The 21080-nt window shown below is 42.1% G+C and overlaps 1 protein-coding gene across 2 annotated transcripts in view; it reads right to left on the reverse strand.

Moving 5' to 3' along the window:
* Nucleotides 1-21080, reverse strand: part of AMPH (amphiphysin) — a 211193-nt gene that overhangs the window by 54491 nt on the left and 135622 nt on the right. For both annotated transcript variants that reach the window (XM_070466607.1, XM_020892153.2), the window contains exons 6-11: nucleotides 17505-17612; nucleotides 15652-15737; nucleotides 12003-12078; nucleotides 11290-11372; nucleotides 8449-8587; nucleotides 6759-6887 (exon numbers count right to left, since the gene is read on the reverse strand). In XM_070466607.1, the coding sequence (XP_070322708.1) occupies nucleotides 6759-6887; nucleotides 8449-8587; nucleotides 11290-11372; nucleotides 12003-12078; nucleotides 15652-15737; nucleotides 17505-17612 (621 nt within the window). The remainder of the gene's footprint in view (nucleotides 1-6758; nucleotides 6888-8448; nucleotides 8588-11289; nucleotides 11373-12002; nucleotides 12079-15651; nucleotides 15738-17504; nucleotides 17613-21080) is intronic.

Raw genomic sequence — 21080 nt, forward strand, 5'->3', positions numbered from 1 at the left:
CATGGAGCACACAGACACACGAGGAAAATGCAGTGTGATGACAGACAGAGAGTGGAATGATGGGTCTACCCACCAAAGAACACCAAGGATTTCCAGCAACCACCAGAAATGAGAGAGGCATTAAGAACACTCCCCCAGTGCCTTTAGAGGGAATATGGCTCTGCTGACACTTCGATCTTGGACTTATAGCCTCACAACTGCAAGAGAATAAATGCCTGTTGTTTTAAGCCACCCAATTTGTGGTGCTTTATGACAACAGCCCTAGAAATCAAATCCAATGTCCTGGAAGTTTGTTGAAACTTACAAAGTGACTCTAAAATTCATATGGAAACTCAAAGAACCTAGAATAGCCACAACAATTCTGAAAAAGAATAACAAAGTTGAAGGACTAACCCACTTTGGTTTCAAGACAATATAAAGAGACAGTCATCAAGATAGTGGGGTCCTGGTACAAAGGTAGGTAAAAGGATCAAAGGAAAACCACAGAGTCCAGAAACAGAACCATACATAGATGGACAACTCATTAAGGTACATAGACAATTAAGTAGAATAAAGCTAGATTTTTCAACTACTGCACCGCCATATGTAAAGAAATAAATTTCAACCCATACTGAGTGACTCTGGCATTGAAAGGCACTAATTTTTTCCTTCAATTTTCATCTTATTAATTCCTTGTCCTCAAAAAATGTTAACGTGTTTACTTTGAAATAAATATCAACTGAAAGAAGAAGCAGCTGGTCCAGAAATCTGCTATATTGAACAGAATAGCCAGCATGGTATTTAAGGCAGATTACAGATACCCAGGAAGTGAGTGGTGCACGTGTAAATAATTTCAGGCTGGCCCCATCAGAACAGGTGAAAAAGGGCCATGTTTTGAACCTATTTTGCAAGCTGAAAAATTTATTTCCATTTGATTTACTAGGCAAGATAGGAAGATTTCATGAACTTAAAACGTAAGATGCAGCCTCAGGTTGGAGAACAGAGAGCTAAGGGTAGCAAAGTAAATAAATAGCGCTAACTTGATCCCAACAGTCACTCAATTTAAAGGCTGTGCTGATATCTTGCTTTTTAGCACAGCAGGGTGACAGGAGGGCTTGGAGGAATAAGCTGGAATGTTCAAAAGATAATCCTTCTGGATTTGTAAATGGGAAAGCTATATCAAAGAGAGAAAATACGCTGAGAACAGATTTAGGGCAGATAGTTGGGGTATCTGTTATGAAAAAAAAATCCTTAAACAAGCCATCTTTTCTTCCTCACTGCCCATTGACAGGAAAATAAGCAAGAAGGAACACTGTTCCCCTAGCCCTGCCGCTCAAGAGGTCCCTGCACTTCTGAGCACCTTCCTTGAAATTTTTTAGGTCATACTCTGGTTGTGTATGTGGGGGGTGGGGCTTCCCCATGGCTCAGTGGTAAAGAATCCACCTGCAATGCAGGAGATGCAGGAGACTCGGGTTCTATCCTTGGGTCGGGAAGATCTCCTGGAGGAGGGCATGGCAACCCATTCCAGTATTCTTGCCTGTGGAATCCTGTAGACAGAGGAGCCTGCTGGGCTATAGTCCATAGGGTCACAAAGAGATGGACACAGCTGAAGTGACTGAGTACGCATGCACACACTGGTGGTGGGGAGCAGCATGCCCTCCGAGCAGAACACCCCTGGACTAGGATCTGCGTGGGCATGGCCCCCATCTCTCCTCTTTGGAGCACTGTCCCACCCTAACTCCACAGGGAGGGCCCACCAAACGCCCCAGGAATCTGGGACTCATAAACCACCAGGCTATCTTGAAACTTGGTGGCCAGTCCCGCTTCCAAGAAAGTGGCTGGTGAGCAGACTGTTCCTGCTGGCCAGCACGTCATTTCACTCAGGGGACCCCATGAGACTGGCCACTAGGATGCTGCCGATGTGCTCATGTCACGTGACTCAGATTGCTTATATGGAGAGCCCCCTGACCACCTGTATAAAAAGCAGGAAGATTTTAATAGGAGATCAAGACCAAAAAACACAATCATGTATATACATATATACGTGCTGTGCTGTGCTTAGCTGCTCAGTCGTGTCCGACTCTTTGCGACCCCATGAACTGTGGCCTGCCAGGCTCCCCTGTCCATGGGGATTCTCCAGCAAGAACACTGGAGCGGGTTGCTATGTCCTTCTCCAGGGGATCTTCCCAAAACAGGGATAGAACCCGGGTCTCCTGCGTTGCAGATGGATTCTTTAATGACTGAGGCACCAGGGAAGCACATATGTATCTATATATATACACAAACATATAGAAGTGTGTGTGTGCACTTATATACACATATATGTTTACACACACACATATATACATGTATATACATGATTGTGTTATTTTGGTCTTGGTCTGTTAAAATCTTAATTTTTTTTTTGCCACAATTTGGTTTCCAGGGACCTCTTCAATTTTCCTTTTATAAATGTTTACTAAAAATCCACTTCCTTAGAGGATCTGGTGGGGGAGAATGAGAGATTACTTGAGAAACACTGATTTAAAGAAAGTAAACAGGGATTTTGTTGCAGAAGTTCTCAGAGCCTGAACTTTTCTGCTTTTTCATTGTGAAAAAGCAAAAGGAGATGCAGCCCTCCCAGCCTCCTATGACCAAGGGGATCTCAGGGGACTAGATAGAAAATGTTGTTTTCAAAGAATAATGCAGGTGTGCGCCTACGCGCACACAAACACACACACAAAGGATCTCTTGTTTTATTTAAGTCGCTGGGAGTTAAAAATAGGGAGGGATGGGTATGTCCTGTGGCAGGTCCACTTCTGTAAACACAGAACCAGAAAAACAAAATCAGCCTTGTGGTCTAGACAGGCAAGCAAGTGCCTGTCCATAGATATGGCTACTTCCAGAGAAGATTCTGGGAAATATACGTATTTCCAGAGTCCACATGCTACAGTTAAGGTTTACGCCGTTAGAGGGCTCTGTAGACCTGAAGGATTTCTGTTTCCAGCCCCAGGACACACTCCAGAGAGAATTATCGCTGTGATGAAGCAGGGTGTATGAAATACATCCATTAGAGCCAAGCGATGTTTCATTCATCACATCTTGAACTTCTGGGTGGGATTCATACAAATCCTTTTCTTCCCCATTAAGCAAATGATAAAAATAGCAAACTGAGGATGCAAACCTATTTGTTAAATCTAAAATGACTCATTAAACATTTAAAAATATTAAAATAAAACATATATAAATATATATAATATATACATGAAGGAATATATAATATATATATATTTCCATCCCTCCCTATTTTTAACTCCCAGCGACTTAAGTAAAACAAAAGATCCTTTGTGTGGGCGTGTGGGCGTATGCTCACACCTGCATTATTCTTTGAAAAGAGCATTTTCCATCTAGTCCCCTGAGATCCCCTTGGTCATAGGAGGCTAGGAGGGCTGCATCTCCTTTTGCTTTTTCACAAAGAAAAAGCAAAAAAGTTCAGGCTCTGAGAACTTCTGCGACAAAATCCCTGTTTATTTTTTTTTAAATCAGAGTTTCTCAAATAATCTCTCATTCTCCCCCCACCAGATACTGTAAGGAAGTGGATTTTTAGTAAACATTTTTAAAAGGAAGATTGAAAGGAATATATATATATATTATAATATATATAATTTATATATAAGAATATATATAATTTTTATATATTCATATTTTATATATATGTTCATATATTTATATATATATATAAAGGAAACGGTAACCCACTCCAGTAGTCTTGCCTGGGAAATCCCATGGATGGAGGAGCCTGGTGGGCTAAGGAACTTGGGGTCACATAGAGTTGGACACAACTAAGTGACTAACACACACACACACGAATCACTTTGCTGTAGACCAGAAACTAATACAACACTGTAAATCAAATATACTTCTATAAAGAAAAACTGAATAAAATTAAATAAAGCTAGATTATATCCTTCAATAAGGGAGCAAGCAGACTGAAATATAAATCCTTGCCTTACCCTTGCTCTTAACATGGTGACGTGAGACTCACAGCCACTGGGTCGATGGAAATGCTTCGACTCATTTCCATCATCTGACCCCATCAAATACACTGGGGTTCACCTGCTACAGCCATGTTGCCACTTAGACCCAGAAAAAAAGATAGAAACCCTCTTCTGCCTCCTCCCCAGATTAAAAGAAAACAACACATATCAAGATAAATGCCCCCAAAGGCACCCCCATAATGTCTCTGGGGGTTACTTCCTTCAAAGTCCCTGGCACGCTGGTGGACTTGACCCAGCCAGTAAGTTAGAAATGGTGCTAGTGGGGAGACGCCTTTCCTTTCCACTCCAACAGCCCGGGAGCCTGAACGCAGGCTAGCCAAGCTGGGGCAAGGACGGGGCCATCCGCTGATTGTGTCATTGCAGCGGCCACAGCTGGAGACGTTTCAGGTTTGACAAGTGCCTCCGCGCCCTCTCCCCTAACTCTTGATTTTGCTCATCAATCTCCCTCACTCGATGACACCAGCCAAAGTTAACCCTCTTAGAAGGACTTAGGCACCTCTTCTGGCATCTGCACTTTTTAAAAGTGCTTTGATTCTTCCCCCCCACCCGCCACTGTGAAGGACCCTTATGTGACCCAGCAGACTGCAAATAAAAAAACACTATTCAAAGAAAGAACATCTTTGAACCCCGTCTTCACTTCAGAACTAGTCTACTTGTCACATTTTCTCTACTTCAGTGGCCTTGGCTGCTACATGGAGATGTCCTCAGCTAAGCACACACGCTTCTGGGCGAGCATATTCTTTATTGGAGATGGAATTGAGAGGATGCTCTTGAGGGGTCAAGTTGAAAGCAACTTTAGTAAGGGTCTTATCACTCTAAAACACTCTCACTTTAAAACTGATGAAGCTAAAAACAGAACGAGCTGTTAGAAGTACAAAGGCACAGAACAACTTGGATGAGAAAACTTCTCCAGTTTGGTGCTAGGGCCACGGTGGATGCTGGGTAAGATCATTTGGCTCTAAGACCACTATCCCTGGTGGCATCTGTGTATCCATAGAAATTACTGGTCCATGCACTGATAAACATGCAATTCCCTTTCCTCAAAGGAGCTACTAAATCACATTTCAAGCCCTAATTAGCTTACCAAATTCAAATCTCCTACAAACAACAGGAGAAGGAAAACAATAGCAAATGGCATTGCACTGATCCATAAACACCCTCTAGAGAGAGATGAGAAATTATGGCATCCCACTGCATTACTTTTAAGTTTTTATTTTCTGAACCCCGTTTTTAGTACATGATTTCTGTTATTATTGATAGGACGCAATTGTAATTGGGATGTTGGACATAGAGCAGTTATTTATGTACTCAGGAATTACAATGTTATGTTTGCACCCCTTGCAAAATGTTAAAATTATTTATGACTGTGAGAATACCAGGAGGAAATGGTATTGGCATGATCTCTGGGGACATTCACTCTTAACAAAGAGATGGCTTTGATGACATGAGGAGCAGCTAAGTCAAGATTATCCTTGAGGCAAAGGAAAACCAAGCTGGGACAGGTGTAGGTATAACATTGAGGGTCACTATAAATGGGTACACACACCCAGGTGTCTTTGAAACCAGGGGGAACACAGGTGGTTCTCTTTGCCAAGTCACGTAAATGGATCCATTTACTCCTACTAAAGGTCAAAAGACTTAATATTCACCTCTTTGAATTTCATTTTCCTATTCTTTACTAAGGAGCAATATGAAAAAAATAATTAAAGGTGCAAACATGTAATAATATACACTAGGGCTCCCCTGGTGGCTCAGAGAGTAAAGAATTTGCCTGCAATGCAGGAGACCTGGGTTTGATCCCTAGGTCAGGAAGATCCCCTGGAGAGAGAAACGGCACCCCACTCCAGTATTCTTGCCTGGAGAATTCTATGGACGGAGGAGCCTGGTGGACTACAGTCCATGGGGTTGCAGAGTCGGACACAACTGAGCAACTAACACTTAACACTTCTGTATTAATATATATTGATATCACCAAGGTGCTGATAAAGTAACAAAAAAGTGGAAGTGTGACCACCATCAGGGGTTGGTTACATTCATCTGATAAAATACTCTGGTCAAACTTTGATTTTTTTGGAAAAGACAATATTATGAGATGAAAAAAATGCTCAATAAGATTAAACAGAAAAGTCAGGAATATACAACAATACAATCTGAATTTTGCGCTGCAAAATTTGATATATATTTAGAAAAAATTAAAAGAAAATAAACCTCTGGTGGCTCAAATGGTAAAGAATCCACCTGCAGTGAGGGAGACCTGGGTTTCGATCCCTGGGTTGGGAAGATCCCCTAGAGTGGGGCATAGCAACCCACTCCAGTATTCTTACCTGGAGGATGCTATGGATAAAGGAGCCTGGCAGGTTACAACCCATGGAGTTGCAAAGAGTCAGACCTGACTGAGTGACTAAACACACACAGCACACAAACCTAAATGTACCAGTGGCTATTTCAGAGTGCTAAGATTTAAGGGCTTATTAAAATTCTTCTCTTTACACTTTTTAGTATTTTCCCAACTTTCTATAGTAATGATGCACAGCTCTTAACAATGGAGAAGGAGTCTTTTCAAATACTGTACATCTCTCGCTTGAGAACCCTTCAGACATATCAGGTAATTAAAGCAAACCTGAATAACAACTGAATTTTACCATTGGCTCTCACATCTGCCACCTTCTCCAGAGCTGAGCCCTGAGAGTCCCGCTGCCATGGAGCGTCCATGGACATCCCAGCTCTGTTCCAGGTGCTCACCTGGGAAGGTGTGGTCACACTGATTTCAGGAACAAAGTTGTCCTCGAAGAAACTGATGATGTTCTCCTGCTGTAGCTCCTTCGTTGGGGTGACTTTAGGAAGAGGTGGGACAGGAGGCCCTTTCCTTGTCTAAGAAACATCACACACAAACAAACAGGGTTTAATTCAGCGGAAGATGGCACAGGAGACATGCAGAAATGTCTTGGGAACAGAGCCAGGGGATGAGATTGATCCCTGATTCAAATTTTGGCCTGCACTGAGAAATCAGCCCACATGATTCAGGCAAAGAATGCCTGCTTGGATGGGTCCTGTAGCTATGGTGTGACAAGTAATGGTCCAACGAGGAAAATTCAGGCCATGAGACTCCATCTATCTTAACACAAGTGCTATATCACAGCACTGCAGGGCCACGTACCTGTGCCTCTCAAGTTAAAATAAGGCCATACGTGCGTGCGGGTTAAGTCGCTTCAGTCATGTCCGACTGTCTGACCCTATAGACTGTAGCCAGCCAGCCTCCTCTGTCTATGGGGGTTCTCCAGGCAAGAATACTGGAGTGGATTGCCATGCCCTCCTCCAGTGGATCTTCCCGACCCAGGGATTGAACCCACGTCTCTTATGTCTCCTATATTGGCAGGCAGGTTCTTTACCACTAGTGCCACCTGGGAAGCCCAAACTAATGCCATACCTTCTCCAAAGTTAACTGCAAATGATTTCTCCCTTCAGCAGCACATTAGAATTCTAGAGCTAAAATCAGGCAAGATTTCACTAGAGTCAGTGAGGAGACCACCATGGGCAGCATACACCTCATTCTGCACTCCAGTATTTTGGAAAGGTGACTCAGCAGTAAAAAATCTGCCTGCCAATAAAGCAAAGTAAAGATTCAGTCTCCTATGCAGGAGACTCAGGTTTGATCCCTGGGTCAGGAAGATCCCCCGGAGAAGGGAATGACAACCCACTCCTGTATGCTTATCTGGGAAATCCCATGGACAGAGGAGGCTGGCTGGTTACAGCCCATGGGGTCGCAAAAGAATCAGACATGACTTTGTGAATAAATAACAAATAAGCACTGTAGTATCCATTATTCACATCTTTTCGCAACGATCTTTAGTTTCAACCATACACAAGAAAGCCTGAGCTGGATTAGACACTTCAAGTTTCCCCACAGGAATTTCATTTTCTCCAAAAGAAGGAACAATAAGGGTGGCTGTTTTTCTCTACATTTGCCTTTGCTTGGCCCTTTCTGTTTCTTTCAGTCACTTGTTCCATCACTTTTGCTGAGCGTGCACAATATACCACGGGTGATACAAAAAATCAAATGTGAACTGACATAAACACCATGGCCGTTCTTGCTCCAGGTGTGACCTAAAGACTAACAGGAAGGAGGCCACGTGGAGAAAGTAGGATTCAACAGAGTCTTAAAAGTGCAGGATGCTGAGAAGAGGAGATCATGCAAGCCTCAGGAAGTTGAGATCGTGGAGAGAGATGTCTCAACCCACTTACGCAGAGGGTATGTGAGGAAACATAAAAATCTGAGTAAAAAAAGGGAAGTTTATTCCTCAGTGATGATCCCAATGGCCAAGGCTCACACTAAAAACTCTTGTCAATGACCGCACCCCACGGGGTTATCCCAGGTGGGGTCAACTCAGCCTGGCTTCTTCCGGTCCCCCTCATACACGTGACGTCTTCCTACCTGCGAGGGTGACCGAGGTCTGACTGGTGCGGGAGACGCAGGTGCCAACGTGTGATTAGGACTTGCTGTCGGGCTTGGGATGGGTGAAGCCTCCTCAGGTGGCGAAGGCGTCTTTGCAATACGAAGAGGACCCGAGTCGCTGAACGAACACAGAGGGTGAGCAAGGCGCTTTCTACAGAGCGGTCCTTATTTCTCAGGGGCCCTCCTTCTCACAGAAGTCCTCAGGCATGACGGGAGCTACTGGTTATCTACTCCCTCTTCCCATTCATCCTGGTTATTAGTAATGGTGATGCAATAACTGGTGCCATTTATTGTCCACTCTCTGCAAGATCCCATTCATACATTACCTCCACTGGTCACAAGACCCAAAGCATAACTGTCTCCACTTTACATGTAAGTAAAGTGGGGCACAGAGAGGATAAAAAATCCTTAACGTCACTGGCAAATTTCGTGGATCCAAATTCAGGCCTTAGTAATTTGAACTCCTATTCTTCCCACTGAGCCAAATAGGCTCTGCAAGAATCTTCCAAACATAAGCTGAATTAATTGAACTAATTTCACTTTTGATTTATAAGAGAAACTTGCTATGGCATAATCTATAGCAGAACCTGCCCTGCCCCATCAAGTGATAAATTGGCTATTAAAAGGCATCCCCAGGACAATGTTCATTAAGATTTGGTAGGCGAGCTTTCTGATAATATTTAGAAATTAACTTGTTGTCTCTCTTTCTACACCTTAGAGCACAATAACTCAATTCAGACATGTGCAAATGAATTATGTGATGGATGAGAGCCTGTAATGTTTACTGAGAGCCCACCATGCTCCCGGCCCCAGGCCAGATGCTCATGATCAGCCCAAATGCAATGGTTAATCCACCACTGGGGACACATCCTACTCTCTAAGAATTTCTAAACTCTACAGATTGAGGGAACAAGTTTGTACCCCAAATAAATGAGCACGTACACAGCAGGAGGGTCTACAGATTCAATGGGCTGAGGGAATGGGTCCCGTGGACAGGACATGGACACACACATGATTGGAACCTTGCCAATCATGGTCTCCCCTGGGAAGCACGGCCACCAGTCTATGCCTAATGGAGGCCCCACTGAGCTCACTCACCACCTCGTTCTGCAGAGGAACGTTGAAAAAAATGAAAAACATTTGTTAAGTGGTCGTGGCCCCATTTTCTCTTCATTGTATCTGATTCAGCAGCATCGACATTTTCAGATACCTTCCCCCCCCCAAAACCTTGAACTTTTTATTTTGTATTGGGGTATAGCAGATAATGGGCTTCCCTTGTGGCTCAGCTGGTAAAGAATCTGCCTGCAATACGGGAGACCTGGGTTCGATCCCCGGGTTAGGAAGATCCCCTTGGAGAAGGGAAAGGCTACCCACTCCAGTATTCTGGCCTGGAGAATTCCATGGACTGAATAGTTCATGGGATCACAAAGAGTCGGACACAACTGAGCGACTTTCACTTTCACAGCAGATAATAACGTTGTGGTAGTTTCAGGTGAACTGCGATGCAGCTCAGCCCTACATATACATGCATCCATTGAGCCTTCATCTCTGTATAAGGGAGCCGCCTTCCCCATGTACCTCCTTCCTAAATCACCAAAAGTCATTGTGATATTCTTATTACATTCCGTTCTCAGTTTGGACACAATAGTTCTGTCCCTTTCCTGTCTTCTTTTAGGCAATGTTCTAAGACAATATACTTAATGCTCACTTAGTATAGCAGCCAGGGTAGGGACTACATGTACATCTAGACCAAATAGCATCAAATCAGAAGATTAGCTGTTTCCAGAAGGTTCCAAACACTAATACATGAAGGCGGCAGTGCCTGTGTAAGAGCACTGTGTTTTTATAAATGCATGGGTTTGTGGGTATACATTGATGGATGCTAAAATCGTAAACACAGAAGGTCAGCACTGTGTATTTCCTTACAAGTTGTTTAGTTCAATAGCATGTTTTTATTCCTATTGATTTTAAAAATGAGCCTTTTATTCAGAAAGGTTATTGAACTTCCTCCAGGAAGGCAGAGCAAATTATCTGCAGAGTCAGAAAACTAAAATTTGAGTCCTCTGAATTCCAAACCAAGCCTCATGAGCCTGAGTACATAACGCCTGAGAAGGATGGATAAAAGGGATTCCCAAATCATAAGAGTAAGATGCTGTGAATCCAAACCCTGGCACTGTAGACTATTCATCTACAGATCACTAAGCCTTTGGTAAATCTGACAGGCACACTCAAAATAAAACCAAACCAGTGTCCAACAAAACCCAAACAATGCCGTGTTTGCAAGGTCAAGTTAGGAGGGAAGATGATGGTGAGATCTCACCTACTTCCTTTTGCCTCTTCCAAAAAGGATTCATTAAAGGTATCAACACCAATATATTGGGTTGGCCAAAAAGTTCGTAATGTATGATGTTAACAGAAAAATCCATAATACGGTAATAGAAAAACCTGAACGAGCTTTTTGGCCAACCCAATAAATAACAAGACTAATTGTTGTGGGTTTAGGGAATTCTCTTCCTCTCCAAATAAAGTAACAAGTGCACAACTAGAATTTGTATGCAAGAAATTGACATCATTGCCGGAAAGCAAAAAGAGGTAGATAGCACTCTGAAGGGACAAAAGTCCATGAGGATACAGCTGAAGGCTAAAAGTCAATGTAAAAGCACAGAACTAAGTCTGGTTTCACCCTCTGGATGGAAAAATTCCTTGATTTTAGACCTTTGTAAGATGAGTAAAAGATGCTGGTACAGGCTGTAGAAACTTCAACAATTTTTGCCTTCAAGGAATGTACACATGAACTTGGCTTTCATAAACATCGCCTACCTGGGAGCTCCTTGAATGGTGAAGGCCTTGTCAGCATGCTGGTCGCCCAGTTTCGTCATCACTTCATACAGTTTGTGGCAAAGCTGGGAAGACAGATGTCACTTGTCTATTAATTGTAAGTCATTCTGCTGCAAATTCAGGCTACTGCCCCCAGGAAGGAATTGTTTATTGAAACATTAAGGATCTTATGATAGCATGGATAGTCTCAGGATAATTTAATGTCTGAATTGGGTCCAATTTAACTGTAAGGCCACAAACACAAATTAACATATATATAAACCAGAATATAGAGGCGAAAACATGCACTTATTATTTACATTGATTCTATTAGAGATAAAGTGATACAACCACCCTGTCGAACTAAGAAAATATTACTCAGTGACACAAATGCTGACTATCTATTTAGAGACCAATTTTTCCTCGGCCTAAAGAATTGAAAATCCAACTTTAAAAACTGACTGAAAAAATAAAAACAATTATATGATTGTAACAAGTAGGCAGGGGTTCATGAAAGCACAAATTGAACCAGACTTATAGAAACATGTGGTCACTACAAAACAATGAAGAAATACTACTGAGAGTCAAAGCACAATTGAAAGAAACACGAAAGAGAGTAAATTCTTTGCTTAGTATGTGCCATTGCATTTGCTTCCAGAATAAATGTTCATCTACTTTATATTCCATATGGAAAATCCCATATCATCATTACTTACCACTGCAATTTCCTTATGAAACTTGGCTTCTAGGCTGGAGACATTTTTGAAAGTATTGACATAAAATCCAACTCGTCTATCATGTGGAAATACAAAGAGGAAAGAAGAGAAAGACCAATCAGCAAGACTGTGTTTTTAATGGATATTACATATATTAAAAAACAGATTTTCTTTACATAATTTTGAGTAACACTAGATTAAATAAAAATACTTAACCCAAAGTAGGTCCAACGTTTCCTGATCCGTTAATGAACAAAAATACCATCTTTTGGTGTCGAACACAGTCTTTCCTGATATCTGGTTTATACCTAAAGAAACATTTCTCAGACTTTAACGGGCATCAAGATCACTTGGAGATTTGTTTCCGATCTAATAGCTCTGAGATGTGTGTGTGTGCCTGTGTGTTGTGTTCGACTCTGTGTGACCCCATGGACTGTAGCTGCCAGGCTCCTCTGTCCTTGAAATTCTTCAGGCAAGAATACTGGAGTTGGTTGTCATTCCCTTCTCCAGGGGATCTTCCCAATCCAGCGATCAAACCCAGGTCTCCTGCACTGCAGATAACCTCTACCATCTGAGTCACCAGGGACCCTCAGGTCTGCGATGAATTTCTAACAAGCTCTATGTGATACTGATGCTGCTGGTTCAGAGATAACACTTCTGGAACCACTGCCCTAAGAATTTGTGTTTTAGATATGTACTTCGTAAAGATTTTGAGATAGAGAAGTTTATTACAAACATATGCTTCATTCATACTGCAGAGAGAAAGAAGCAGATTTCAAAACAGCATGTGAGACTGTTCACATTAATACAAAAGGCCACACAATATTAAATACCAAAATTTAGCAGCTTTAGAGAGAAACAGCTGAAGGAACTAAGAGAAGAGGGTAGGGTGGGCCCTGTGCCAGCTGCAAACATCCGCTTGAGAAGACACACAGGCTGCCATGAAGGAGGATCAGATTTAAATAGAAGGTGGGTGCAGATGGGGAAGGGGGAGGTAACTGAAGTTGTGATAGTCATTCAGTCATGTCTGACTCTTTGCAACCCCGTGGACTATAGCCCACCAGGATCCTCTATCCATGGGGTTTTTTAAGGAGAATATTGGGAGTGGGTTGCCATTTCCTCTTCCAGGGGATCTTCCCGACTCCAGGACTGATTCTGCATCTCCTGTGTTTCCTGTATTACAAGCGGATTCTTTACCTGCTGAGCTATTGTGGAAGACCAGCTGAAGTTGATTGGTGGTTATTGTTTTATTTGCATCGATTTTTCACTATACTAAACAAAACCCTAATGAAGATCTTTGAAATGAATTCTGTGTCCAGCTTACTATTTCCTCAGAATAAGCTTCCTGACTGTAAATGCTGGGTGAAAGGCACAGAGAAGAGCAGAGACCTTCTAGACCCTTGACACAAAACTTCTGTAAATACGCTGGGAAAGAGTAAGCATCTCACCTGCTTTTAAATTATCTTCCATTAATGAAAGCTTAGTTAATCTTTTTTAGTTCTCTTATCTATTGACCCTTTAAATTTGCTTGTTTATTTCTTGGAGCTTGTTTTATTTTTATTACTCATAAGGAATTTTCTATTAAAAGCACTGAACCTTGAATACATTTAGCAAAAACAAGAATCCCCATTCTTCTATCTTTAAATTGCTTCCTGATACACAGCTTGTTTATTTCAATGATTATTTAGAAAAATAATTGGCACAGTACTAGTAAGAAACACCTTATTTAGAATGACTAGACGAACATCTACAATTTTCTAAGATTTTGTTTCCTTTGAGAACTCAGGAATCGAATCAACAAAGATGTATTTAATTTTGAAAAAAATGTTCAGTAATTTTGATGCCACTTATCATATAGTGATTCTCTCCTATTTATGAAATCAGAGATTCTATCAAAGCAGGAACTGCCTTTGGCTAGTTCACAAGAACAGACTCAGCACCTAATAGCAGTTGGCACAGAACAGGCAATGCAGTAAATATTCCATGACTGAATGATCCAACGGATAAGCAGATTAACAAACTAGTGAATGAAAAAATTTGGCACTCATTCTACTGGAAGAACACATTCTGACTATAACCTTGACTTACAAAAAACTGGTATTGTCAGCAGTAAAATACACACCCACAAAGAGCACCAGGCTCTGAATTTTGATATTATCTGCTGTCAGATATTCTGACAATATCAGCTATAAGATATTATCTGGAGGATTCATTTCACAAGTTCTTCATTAACAAGGGACTCTGAGACATTACCATTTCTCCAAAGTTCTTGTCAGAGGCATCCTCAGGGCCCTTCTGGTTAGCTGTTAAGACCAACTTAATTTCTTCATTAAGAGGTTTCTTTGTTCTTGGAAACCATGGAAAGGCTTAACAGCTGAGCCCACTGCAGTCCCAGAATGCAGGCCGGGACACTCTCCCCTCTGCCCTGAGGGAAGCCTGTCTCACCCAAGTGAGCTGGTCACTGCTTCCCCCTGAGCCCCCTTCAATGGAAGAAGCATGCTCTGCCTATGAGTCTGTGTCTGTTTTACACATATATTCATTTGTGCCATACTTTAGATTCTACATTTGATACCATCTGGTATTTGTCTTTCTCACTTACTTCACTTAGCATGATAATCTCTAGGTGCACCTATGTTGCTGCAAATTGCATTACTTTGTTCTTTTATGGCTGAGCAGTATTCCATTGTATACATATACCATATCTTTACCCATTCCTCGGTTGATGGACATTCAAGTTGCTTCCATGTCTTAGCCATTGTGAATAGTGCAGCTATGAACATAGGGGTGCATGTATCTTTTTTAATTATAGCTCTGTCCAGGTATATTCCTAGGAATGGGACTGCTGGATCATATAGTAAATCTATTTTTAATTTTTTGAGGGACCTCCATACTGTTTTCCATAGTGGCTGCATCAATTTACAATGTCACCAATAGTGTAGGAGGGTTCCCTGTCCTCCACATCCTAACCAAGATTTAGAATTTTACTTAAAGCAGTGTTGCATGACAAACACAATCCTGTTTATTCAGGGTGGTAGCATGGGTGTGCTGATGAAAACTGAGACATAAGACCCCACTTCACCCAGCAACTTCTTGATTCTACTACTAAATGGGAAAACTGAAGTTAATGTAATGAGAAATGCAGAGTACCCATAAAAAAGAAGAGTATTTCATATACAAAATAAGAATGAAGCTCAGATTAACAGGTGAGAGCTGATAGTAGAGGTTTCACATAAAAGGCAGACACTAGATGACCCCTTGAAATAAAAAAAGTTCTTCCAAGGGTTAAAAGTTTCTCTTTTAAATTTCAAGGTTAGGGATAGTTCTCCTAATGCCTCTAATTGAGATTTGTAGCTCGACTTGAGAAATAAAAGTCTAAAACAGTGCTGTCAATGTGGTAGCTAACCGAATTGGGTTATTTAAATTTAAATGAATTGAAACAAAATAACGTAAATTTAAAATTCAGTTCCCAGGTCATACTAGATATATTCCAAGTGCTCAAGGTCAACCACATGTGGTAAGAAGCTACCATATCGTAAATTACAGAATATCGAACACTTCTACTGGACAGTGAGTGCCAAAGCATCACAGGAAATAAGACAAGCAATATTCCCCACTCCTGAACCTATAACGTATACAGAACCATCTTTACCTTGACCATAATGATGGTAACTCTTCCTGTAAGTCAACGTTAAACTCTTCAAACACTTTCTGTGCTTTCTGAAATTCCTCTTCTGCCTAGAAATGACACATAACATGTTTACACTGAAAACATCACATACATATCACACTTCTAGACACAACAACATTTAATATAAAACAGAAATAGCTTTATGGCATCCTGGAATATTTTGGAAAGGAGAGAAATCTGGTTAAAATTCACATGATCATTTTCAATAAAAGTGAAATGTTAAATCTTACTGAAAAAGGAAAATGTGATTGATTACAATGGTTGCTCTGGCAGTCTCTGGCAGATTCGTTCATTCTACAAAGTTGTGCTAACTGCCTGTCACATACACTGTTACATGCTCTGCTTGGGATACTGGGCCAGGATACTTCCCAAGAAATTCCCTGTCTAGTGGGAAGTCTAAGTAATTACACTACAAGAGAGGGCTTATAAGCTATTATGGAGCATGCCATTAAGAAAGAGAGCGCAAGAATTAGAGAAGGTTCCATGGAAAGGGTGATATTTTAACTTGATATTGAATCTTGAAGAGTGAGCAACTGTTTGCTAATGAAGTGGTGGGGAATGGTGGACAACACATAAAGGTGAAGCTGCCTGGGTTGGGATTCTCACTCACTAACCATGCGGACTTTCTTTACCACCTTTCTGCACCTAAGATCCATAAATGAACATAGCAATGTCCACCTCACAGGTGTTTGTGAGTATTAAGGAAAGCGGATGTAAATAAAGTGTTGAACACAGTGCCTTGCTTCTCAGGGGCATGATGTGAAACTCAGCTCTTAGAGTGACTGCTTAGGAGCTGGTGTGTAGGTCATAGAAGCTCCAGATTAGGATGTTTGTGTGGAGGAAGGAAAGTAGGGGAAAGAAGACTTGAAAGCTGACAAAATGGACAGGTGAGTCAGAAACCAGCTGTGAAGGTTGCATAGGCCATGCTAAGGAATTTAGAACTTTTTGACAGGCAACTGGGAGCCATTAAAAGACTTAAGCACTGGAGAAATTCTATCTGGGTACGTGCAGTAGAAAGGTGATCCAGGAAGCTGTGTGTGGGAAGATGTGGCCAGACAAGACTGGAAGCCAAGAGAGAAGTTAGTAGGTGTCTCCAATGAGCTGTCAGTGACCAGAGACCTACATGGAGAAAGCTCTGGAGATGGGTTCTTTAAAAGAAAATGACTGTCAAGCAATTGTAGCAGACATCGGTACTCTCAAGCACAAGTTACGTCTGAGAATTTCACACTTGATTTCCTAGTTGAATCTTCATTTTGGCATTAAGTGTGGACCACAGAACATTTCCCAGGTGATGCTAGTGGTCAAGAACCAACCTGCCAATGCAGGAAACATAGAGACGTGGGTGTGATCCCTGGGTCGGGAAGATCCCCTGGAGGAGGACGTGGTAACCCACTCCAGCATTGTTGCCTGGAGAATCCCATGGACAGAGGAGCCTAGCAGGCTACAGTGTCTCAAAAAGTGTTTCAAAAAGTTGGACACAACTGAGCGACTTAGCATGCACACACATGGACCACGGTGACATAAAGAGTGTAAGGACACATTACTTTATACGATCAGGCAGTACTGTTAGGGGTAAACATTTATTATGATGAAAATGTGTGAGTCAGTGCCACCCAAGTGAATTCTACCAAGGACCTGAAAACCCTTAGTTTAACTTATAAAATTATAGATAGCAGTCCACAAGACCCATATTTCAATTTTTAAATTCCATCCTGATTCCAATCTCCATGAGAAAAGAGAGATTTTGTTTCAAAAGCAAAGTTGCTACAGGTCACAGAATACAGAGTGGTGACAACAGTGGAACTGGTCCCTACCTTAGAGATGCGACTCTCATCCTTCCTCTTGGAACTCTGCAAAGCTTCCAGATGATGGCGGGCACTGTCGTAGTCCACCAGCTTCCGGCTGCGCTTGGCGATACGATTCTGCCAACAGGGAAACACAAGCATGAAGAGAAAGACACGGTCACAGATTCTCTTCTTAACTGCCAAAACACTTTCCTTGTCCAGAGTAGCTGGAGATCGAAGTGAACCAGAATTTCAGTAGACAAATGATCGCTAGAAATCAAACTACTGCCTTTGATCCTTTGTGTGAATGTGTGTGTGTGTGTGTGTGTGTGTGTGCATTCAGTTGTGTCTGTTTCTTTGTGACGTCATGGACTGGAGCCCGCCAGGCTCCTCTGTCCATGGGATTTTCCAGGCATGAGTTCTGGAGTGGGTTGCCATTTCCTACTCCAGGGGATCTTCCTCAACCAGGGATAGAAACCAAGTCTCTTGCATCTTCTGCACTGGCAGGCAGATTCCTTACCACCAGGGATTTGTGTGACTACCATTAGGTAAACGCCTCCCTTCTGGTAATAATTAGGACAGTCATTAAGAGCCGAAGGCAGAATTTGCAGTTAAAGACCAGAGAAATTCCAGAATTGGTGGAGGAAAGCACATAAACCTATACTATTAGTCTTTATTCTAAACCTTTAAGTGTTCCATTTTAAAGACAGTCAAAGACTGTATTAGGATTTGCTTTTATAATTCTAATAGCACTCACACTAACAGCAGTTCTATAAATCCTAAGAAACCCTTTTTCCGAGAAGTGTTCGACAACCCTTTTGTTTGTTAGAAATATCTGAAGAGCTTTAAGAATATATTAATTCCTAGAGACTTTGACTTTTAGTTAGGCTATAGAGAGCTGCAAAGAATGTTACTCCCACACTAACAAGAAAAAAATATCTGGATAGTCTGTAAAAACATAAATTGTCTTGACTGTATCAGAGACATAAACTCACAAGCCAATAAAGCCATCTGAATCCCAAAGAGGGACGAATCCCTGTAGGGAGAGATGAGACCCAAAAACCATTTCACCTTTGGCAGGAAAAAGCTGTTGCCAACCCAACACAAGTGGACAAGTTCAGTTCAGTTCAGTTACTCAGTCGTGTTCAACTCTTTGCAACCCCATGAACTGCAGCATGCCAGGCCTCTCTGTCCATCCTGGAGTTGACTCAAACTAATGTCCATTGACAGTTAGAACTGGACATGGAGAAACAGACTGATTCCAAATAGGAAAATGAGTACGTCAAGGCTGTATATTGTTACCCTGCTTATTCAACTTATATGCAGAGTACATCATGAGAAATGCTGGGCTGGAAGAAGCACAAGCTGGAATCAAGATTGCCAGGAGAAATATCAATAACCTCAGATATGCAGATGACACCACCCATATGGCAGAGAGTGAAGAGGAACTGAAAAGCCTCTTGATGAAAGTACAAGAGGAGAGGGAAAAAGTTGGCTTAAAGCTTAACATTCAGAAAGCTAAGATCATGGCATCTGGTCCCATCACTTCATGGGAGATAGATGGGGAGACACTAGAAACAGTGTCAGACTTTATTTTTGGGGGCTCCAAAATCACTGCAGATGGTGACTGCAGCCATGAAATTAAAAGACGCTTACTCCTTGAAAGGAAAGTTATGACCAACCTAGATAGCATATTAAAAAGCAGAGACATTACTTGGCCAACAAGTTCCGTCTGGTCAAGGCTATGGTTTTTCCAGTGGTCATGTATGGATGTGAGAGTTGGACTGTGAAGAAAGCTGAGCACCAAAAAATTGATGCTTTTGAACTGTGGTGTTGGAGAAGACCCTTGAGAGTCCCTTGGACTGCAAGGAGATCCAACCAGTCCATCCTAAAGGAGATCAGTCCTGGGTGTTCATTGGAAGGACTGATGCTGAAGCTAAAACTCCAGTACTTTGGCCACCTCATGTGAAGAGTTGACTCATTGGAAAAGACCCTGATGCTGGGAGGGATTGGGGGCATGAGGAGAAGGGGACGACAGAAGATGAGATGGCTGGATGGCATCACCAACTCAATGGGCATGAGTTTGAGTAAACTCAGGGAGTTGGTGATGGACAGGGAGGCCTGGTGTGCTGCGATTCATGGGGTTGCAAAGAGTTGGACACAACTGAGTGACTGAACTGAACTGAATGGCCATTGAGTCAGTGATGCCATACAACCTACTCATCCTCTGTCATCCCCTTCTCCTCCTGCCTGCAATCTTTCCCAGCATCAGGGTCTTTTCAAATGAGTCAGTTCTTCGCATCAGGTGGCCAAAGTATTGGAGTTTCAGCTTCAGCATCAGTTCTTCCAGTGAAAATTCAGGACTGATTTCCTTTAGGAAGTGGACAAGAGATCAGCTAAAAATTTAACAAATTGCTAAAGATCCACTGGGGGCTAAGGTGTCAGTTTGTAATAATAGCTGGGTGTCCAAGACACAGGGGAGGGACTTCCCAGTGGCTAAGACTCCATGCTCCTAATGCAGGGGGCCCAGGTTCAATCCTTGGTCAGGGAACTAGACCCCACATGCTGCAATTAAAAATTTCACAGCCTGCAGTTAAGAGTTCAAATGCTGCAACTAAAGATTCTGTGTACTGCAACTAAGACCTGGCACAGCCAAAAAATAAAAATTAAAAAATAAAAAGACATGAGGGTAACTTACACTTATGAGCAAGCTCCTCCTTAGGGCTTCCACTGGATTCTATCAGAGTTTGAGGAACAAGACGTCCCCTTGCAGTGCAGGTGAGAATGAGGTCATCTCTGACTGCCAAGGGGTAGAGACAAAGCCCTGCCTACTTCCTAGGTCATTTTTCTCTTTACAAAGCAAAAGCTTTATGCCACTTGAGGAGGAAAGAACAGATCTTCATGTCCAGAGACACCAGGCAGAGATCCTCCATTCTGGGGAAGAAGCAGAAGCAAAACCAAACTGACCCTGGGAAGGGACAGGAATCCCCTGGGCCCATAGGATATATTCAAAAATAACTGCAATACACAGAAGGGTAGGAGGGGAAAAAAGTCTCAACCCATAGGGGAGGAACATAAAACATTCTTTGGAGACTTCCCTGGTGATTTAGTGGCTAAAACTTGGGATTCCCAATGCAAGGAGCTTGCATTCAATCCCTGATTAGGGACCTGGATCCCACATGACACTACTAGGAGTCATGCCACAACAAAGATCGAAGATTCCACATGCCACAACTGGGATCCTGCACAGCCAAAGAAAGAAAGAAAGAAATATTTTAAAAATAAAAACTCCTTGGACCTAAGATCTAACTTCTATCACAAGAAGAGGTTTGATCCCACTTGGGCAGAGGCAGCAAACTTCTGCTTAGACCAACCACAAATGTGAAACTGACTCTGCCTAAGACAGACCAGAAAAGTATAACATAAACAGCCCTGCCCCACTCCAAGTTCACCACTGAATAACAAGAAATTTCTGTTTACCACTGGAGGAAGGATAAGTGTATGGGTAGAAAGCCCGTCTGCAATACAGGCACACAGGACTCCTGATATCTGATGGGTAACAGGAACACTAATAAAAACTCTCTGGTATGCAAGGGCCCACCCAAT

This window comes from Odocoileus virginianus, chromosome 1 (genome assembly GCF_023699985.2).
Source record: "Odocoileus virginianus isolate 20LAN1187 ecotype Illinois chromosome 1, Ovbor_1.2, whole genome shotgun sequence".
In the NCBI taxonomy this organism is placed as follows: domain Eukaryota; kingdom Metazoa; phylum Chordata; class Mammalia; order Artiodactyla; family Cervidae; genus Odocoileus; species Odocoileus virginianus.